Here is a 7168-nt window from a genome sequence, read left to right on the forward strand (position 1 = left end):
ATCCACACAGAGAAGCATGACAGCCCTATTCTCATATTAATCCACTCTGTCTTGCATATTTAAATGCAATTTCCTTTCTTCATCCCCCCGTCTTTCAGTCTTTGGGCTGTCATGGGGCAGGGAGTTCCACGGGCACATTTTGCACAGCATTATGGCTAAACAACTTCATCTCGATACCTCAAGGCTTAATCACTGTGATTAAGAAGCTGTGCCCGGAGGGTCTGGAGAGCTGGAGGTAATTTAGGCTCTGTCTGGAGCGCTGTCTGCCCTGCAGTGTAGAGACACCTAAGCTAGGTTTAACTTTGGGGACCAGTAACAAACTCCAAGCTCAGTGCAGTAGGAGAGGGTAAATGAACCCCGTCGAGCTCCATGCTGCCGCCACTGTGCTGCTTTTACTTGGCTTGTTCAAAGCTTGTTCCTATGTCTCTGTACCGCACTGCAGACAAACCCAGTGGTCAGGGTTAGATTGATTTTCCAGGCTTTTTAACTAACCCCCTCCTCAGTACCTCCCCACCGCCTCCCCCTCCACGGGGGTCCAGCCACCCCTGCTCCCAAATTCCCCTCCCAGACAAATGCCTGGGAAGGATCTCAGGCCGGCTGAGTCGGGAGGTGGCATCACATCAAGAGAAAGCATCTTTGCAGGACTCCTGAGTCCTTCCGGGGGGAGGAGAAGCTTTAGAAAGCAAAGGCCAGTGCGTAGCCGGTCATGCAGCCTAAGCCCCCGCTCCAGCAGGAAGGTGAGGGAGGAGGGAATGGGGAAGGTGTCGGGGTGAGCAGGAAGGGGAGACGCCGCTCTATACAACCCCTCTTGTGTCCTTCCAGAGAATGTATCCTCTGCACAATAGCTCACCAGGCCACTGGTGGGGGATAAAGGACTCATTTTACCACTTGCCAGGCTCCAAATATTTCCAATTTGCCACTTTAATTGATGTCAATAAGGTTATGCTAAATTCGGAGATTTTCAGCCGCTCGGCATCTGAGCGCTGGCCTGGCCCCCCGAGGTGACTGGCTGTCCCCTCTCCCCCCGCCGTTCCCCAGCACAAATACGGCAAGGCACGCCTGCGGCGGCTGCAGAGATCAACCGAGAGGCATCAGGAGTTCCCTTCCTTCCCTCGCCATGGCCCCGCTTCTGCAAACTCTTTACACTTTTAACTTGGCAGCCTGGGGGTAATTTTAGTGATTGCAGAAGGCAATTGCATTAAAGCACTAGCGGGATCAGGGTCCTTGTGTGAAGGCCTGTAGGCAGCGGCTTACCCCAAACTCACCCGCAGGAACAAATCTGGCATTTTTGCTGCAAAAAAAATAAAAAAAAGATTGTAAGTTCATCTGTTTCAGGTCTCAAAGCAGGAAGATCGCTTGTGTGCAAATTTAATTACGTTTTCAAACCAAGCACTACACTGAAATGAGCCGAACCAGGACCTGTTATCCTTTAACATTTGAGGGTAAAGAGAACTTTGACATTTCAGTCCCTAAAGCTGAATCTGCATCAAAGCCAGAAAGGGTTTGCGTCTGGTTTGGTTAGGGACCTTTGCAAACCAAGCCCCACTCAGACTTCCAAAGAAAGGAGCTGTCTTCAGCATCCCTTTTGAAAATATGTATTTTTGCTCCCTGTCTCATGTGTCTCCTCTTCTGTGAGGGCTGTGCATAGGAAGGGAGGGGGTGCTAGTTCATGGCAGTGCGTGTTGAGCAGGTTTATCCTTTCTCTGGTGTTCACAACCTTAGCACAGCTAACGTTGTTGGCAGGTCAGCAAAGAAAGTCTAAAGATTGAGTGTGCTATGAAGGAACTTCTAAATTATCCCTATTCAGGTCTTTCAAATAAAGCATTAGACACAGAGCAGCCAGCTGTGGGGTCTGCCTGTTGTTATTTGGTGGAAGCAGGCCTTCATTCTCCAGCCGGGCCAGACCTATATTGATATTGTATATTATACTGATAGAGCACCACTGTATGTAGACCGTTTCTCCCTGGTATGCATGAAGGCAGCTGCACACATACCCTTTCTCCTCCAGACATTGACCTGTTGTCTCCTGTGTTCCTCCAGGTGATGAGCATCCTGAGCAACCCCAGCGGGGTTCCTCCGCAACCCCAGGCTGACTTCTCCATCTCTCCCCTTCATGGTGGCTTGGACACCACCAACTCCATCTCTGCCAGCTGCAGCCAGCGGAGCGACTCCATCAAGTCCGTGGACAGCCTCCCGACTTCCCAGTCCTACTGTCCTCCCACCTACAGCACCACCAGTTACAGTGTGGACCCAGTGGCTGGCTACCAATATGGACAGTACGGACAAAGTAAGTGCACTGACTGTATTCCCCCTGCACAGGGAACAGGAGAAGAGAGGGAGGGAATGTAAGAAGGTATGGATATTATATTGGAAGGGGTTCCTATGGAAATCTGTCCATCTAGAGAGAAAAAGGGAATGTACTCACCAGACACAGATGGAGATTGCTCCACACAGCCTCCCCCACACCCTTGCAGTCCAACTCAAAAGTCCCAATTAAAGTATTTTATGTAAAACATTTATATTAGAAAAGAAGGACAACTTCCAGACCTTTCTACTTTCCCCTCTCCAATTCTTGCTTCTCCAAAAGCCCTACAACATGTTCACCCTGCTCAGCCAAAGAAAAGCTGGGATTTTAATGCCATCCCTTCGTGATGCAGAACTGTATGTGTCGCTTCCTCCCCTGCCTTCCGTAAGGTAAGGGCTGGGTCCACGCTCAGAGATTTTGCTACTAAAAACGTTAACCCAATGCCTGTCAACTGGGCTGTGGTTCTGCGAAAGCTGAAGTGAGCCTGGAATTGTAATCCTGAACCCAAACCTCAGACCTGAAAGGCAGGGGGACCCAGGGAGGGTCTGTTTCTCCTCCAGAATGGTTGGGTCACAAAAACACCAGCAAGCCTGGCAAAGGGCTCACCTGCCGGTGTTAAACTAATAATAAGTGTGGTGTTGTGAGAGAGTGATCCGCGGAGGGTTAAAGGTGCATCCTCTTCCTCCGGGAGCGCTCCTGCTTGCCCATAGCTTGTCCTCAGTGACCTTTCCTTCCATTTGGCTGTGGCTTTTTATTCCCCTCTCCGTCACAGCCCTTTAATGTCTTTAACTTCTACAGCTAAATGAGAACCGGCTGTGGCGGCAGACGGGATCAATAGCAGCTTCCCCCCACCCCTCCTTTTTTTGTTTTTCGGGAGTTTGATCTGTGACCCCTTGACCTTCCCCTCGCTTCTGGATGTGAGGCTGGACACACGTGCTATTGATAAAAATCTTAAACAAATTCCAATACCATGTATTTCCAATAAAGATTCCCTTGGGCAAGACGTTAGTCACACCCATGTGTGTAAAAAATAAAATAAGGAGGACGAGCTACATTTTCTGAGAGAGAGAGACCAGCAAAGGAGAAGGAAAGAGAAAGAAGGGTTTGTCTTGGTTTGCTGCAGGAATTTTTACTTAGACCTCTCCTTGTGCTGATGAAAAACTGCTCACGCAGCCCTATTTACATTGTTTTATGTGCCCCCCATTCCTGATTTCTGTCGCACGTCTCTCTCTTTTCTGCTGGAGACCCATTCGATTTACAAGTCCAGTTTAGAGCCCACTGGGCTCGGTTCGGAACAGGAATGTTTTCCTGTTAATAGTCATGAGAGTCCAGGCTGCCAGCAGGTCTGTGCCCAGCAGCAAGTCTCGCGTGGTCGACAGAGTTAGTCCAGGCGTGTCCCATGCCTAGAGACACGGAGGTAGCTAGTCGCGAAGGCGTTCTTCCTGCTGGGGCAAGGAAGGTAGGTGAGAAACCATCACACACCATCCACAGTGCCACTGCTTCCCAGTGCTGGGAGCTGGAGTCACAGCCAGCACGATGGCAAGTCTTACAGCCAAAGCCAATGCCATGCTGCATGGCAGATGCACCACAAAGCAGCTGTAGCTGTTGTAAGGTGGGGTCTACATTAAGCAGCAAATTCTACATATGTGCACGTATATGTATAGATATTTGTATGTACAGCTCTGTACAGGCAATATATAAATCCACTTCACTATGAACATTTCTTACAATTAATGAGCCCCGTTTATAATAATCTCTATGTGAGGAAACAGTTTTCAGTGGTAATTAGTCCTGTTAGAGCAATCACTTATGTGAAGTTGACCTTGATATAACAACACTTTTTCTTGTCTTTCTCAGTGCATGTTGTATTTAGCAGATACTTCTAATTCCTCCTGCTTTTTAATTCTTCACTGCTTCTTTTCAAATGCTGTTTAAATGCCAATCGCTGTGAGGTGACCTCCACAAGAACATTTACTGATGTTCAGTTCCAATCATATGTTTCTTCCTTCTATGATACAGCAAAAAAGTATCAAAACTCTTTTTAGTGAACACTGTGATATAATAAAAATGGGGGGTTGTTATGATGGGGGCAGGCTCTGTATAACGGGGGACATAACCAGGGCTTGTAAATAAGAGCTCTGTAGCTTTGACAGGCTTTGGACCTGGCCTGCAGAGAATCTCTCTCTCCCCACTTCTCTCCTTCTTATTCTCTGTTTTAGAAACAGAAAACCAGACACACTTTCTCTCTCACATAAGCAAATAAACACCCAGAGTACTTTTGGTAAGTTTCTGGTTTTATTTTGGCTTCTGCTGTATTAAAGCAATGAACCACGTCTTTGATTTCTGGCGTGGGATACCCTGGTGCCTTTGAACTCTTCCCACTGGCACAAAAAGCAATATTGGGAGTTTAGCGTGGTTTTTTGAGAAGGATGGGATTGCCATCCAATTTCCCTTTTGCTGGGTACTGCCCAGAGCAGGATGAGCGGCTCCGACCGTTCACCTCCCTCCTTTCCCAAGCACCCACCTGAATTCACCCAGAGCACGGGTGACAACAGGAACAGAGGCACAACCACACGCACACACGCAGCGTGTCTGAGGAATGAATCTCCTCTTTCCCTACAGCCTCTCAAAGACATTATTTAATGTGGTTACCTGAAATATCAGGGGACCAAGCTGATAAGGTCTGGATGAGAGCCATAGCTTGGGGTCTAATCCTGTGCACACCCCCCTTGAAGCTCGAGGCACCATAACGCATTACAGAGCCCACCGCTCGAGTCAAGCTACTCCAGGATCCCAGTCCCCGAGGAGTGCCAGCCAGCGTGCCAGCTCCACTTGCCTAACTCAGCTCCTTTCAGACTCTGCCGCCTGCAGAAGCCGTGCTCCCCAGCAGGCCTCGCTTCGGCCCCGGATAACTCACCCTGTGCCGAGCCTGCTCGCTTCCAGCGTGCCAGCCTGCCAGTGCTTGCACAGCCTGTGCTGTCCCAGCCGGTGAGGAGCAGAGATGCCAGATTAATGTGGTCCTTGCGGTTCCCAAAGGCCGGAGCTGTGTTAATGATGCTGGTGATGGAACGCAGAAGCGTGAAAGGAATTCTAATAGATATGACAAGTCTAATAAGAATTTGTGTCTGGAAGGGACCTCCTCTGGGGCAGGCGTCTGACAAGACGTTGATGGCTGAAATTTGTTTACTCATTGGCACCGATTGTACATCTCCTGCCAGCTCCTTATTAATCTAATTTGAGACATTAAAGCTAGTGAAAGGGAGAGGCTTTGACTGAAGCTCAGCTAATGAGCAATGTCACCATCCTGCCCAGGTCCTCTTCCCCCTCAGACCATAGGGCAGTCAGGCGAGCTGGGATACGGGTTCACGCATCGCCTCAGGAGTTGTGGCAAAGCGCTTTCCCTTAGGAAGGGTGGATGAAGGCAGGCAGCAGAGCTTGCAGAGATGAGTCAGCACGCAGCGGATGAGTCAGATTCAAGCCCTGTCCAGACTTGGTGAGCTTACACTGAAATCTCTGGAATCATTTACACCAGCATCACTGAGTGCAGGAGCTGGCTTTGCCACTGTGAGATGATACAGGGAGGTGATGCTGGAAGGCTTATCCCACAGGCTTTCTGCACAGGCTCATCTTCAGGCAGCTCCCTTGGAAACACCATTTTCCATGGCAGAAGTAGAATTTTAGCTCTTTTCAGTAGGTCCATGGAGAGATTCAAGGAACTGCAGCAGCACGCACAGAGTGCACTCTGCACACCTCAGCTGCGCTTAACTCCAGCAGCGTCCGTCCTGTCGGGTGTTTCTGGCAGGACCGTCGTCTGTTTGCACTCTTTCCTAGGAGTGCAGCAGGACCCTTGTGTCTGTGACAACCACTGCACTGGGCTTCTCTTTGTAAGAGTCAGTCCGCAGGGTCTGTTGGTTACACGCCCTTTGGTGCTGAAAGCCTCATTTCCACTAAATGCTAATGTTGTGCTCTTTTCTCACCCTCCTTTTTTTCCCCTCCTCTTCAGCTGCTGTTGATTATTTGGCCAAGAACGTGAGTCTGTCTACACAGCGTAGGATGAAGCTGGGAGAACATTCAGCCGTTCTGGGCCTCCTACCAGTAGAGACAGGCCAAGCTTACTGAAGAGTCCGACTGTGCCACCAACCCACTCCAGCAACTTGGTACCACTGGAGAAAACACCACCAGCCTTCCAGGGATCTACCTGTACCCGGACCCTACTCCTTCCCAATTCCCTTCCACCTCGCACCAACTTGAGCTGTGAAGGAGACGGGAAAGGGAGGGAGGGCTCTCCAATCCAAGTATCCAGCTCCTCCCAGAGCACTCTTCTCAGAGGCAAGCCTGGCCTCTGTGACCTGACTCCTCCTGTGGCCAGAGACAACGGGTTGGGTACATATATTAACCCCGAGTTCATGCCCTCCCTCTAACCTACCTGGCCATGGCATTTTGCCCACACTTAAGGACTTTCCATTGATCTAGGTAGTTGGCATAGTCAAAGCCAAATTGATCTTCTTTTCTTTGTAAAAAAAGAAATGTTTCATTTTGTTTCCTTTTCTTTCCATTGCTGTAAATTTGGTGAATGTTGTATAGGAAGGAATAACCAAGCTGATCATTAAGGGTGATATAATTCGGGACCACAGGAGACCTATGGACCAAATATAAGAACTTGTTTAAAAAAAAAAACCGCAAAGACAAACAAAACCAGAAAAACATATATTAAAGTGACAGCAAATTTCCCCACCCCACTCTACCCTTCCATTCTCACTGATGGCTTCCCAAAGCAGGGCCGAAGCAGGCCAGATTGCTGCTAAGCAGGGGCAGGATGTGAGTCCGTCCAGCCTGGGACCTTTGGAAAGTGTAAATGTAAAT

The 7168-nt window shown here is 49.2% G+C and overlaps 1 protein-coding gene across 3 annotated transcripts in view; it reads left to right on the top strand.

Annotated features, from left to right (window-relative positions):
• PAX7 (paired box 7) overlaps nucleotides 1-6424 on the top strand; it is a 101252-nt gene extending 94828 nt beyond the window's left edge. For all 3 annotated transcript variants that reach the window (XM_072883854.1, XM_072883853.1, XM_072883855.1), the window contains 2 exons: nucleotides 2041-2287; nucleotides 6309-6424. In XM_072883854.1, the coding sequence (XP_072739955.1) occupies nucleotides 2041-2287; nucleotides 6309-6424 (363 nt within the window). The remainder of the gene's footprint in view (nucleotides 1-2040; nucleotides 2288-6308) is intronic.
• The last annotated feature ends 744 nt before the right edge of the window (nucleotides 6425-7168 follow it).

This window comes from Ciconia boyciana, chromosome 19 (assembly GCF_034638445.1).
Source record: "Ciconia boyciana chromosome 19, ASM3463844v1, whole genome shotgun sequence".
Lineage (NCBI taxonomy): Eukaryota > Metazoa > Chordata > Aves > Ciconiiformes > Ciconiidae > Ciconia > Ciconia boyciana.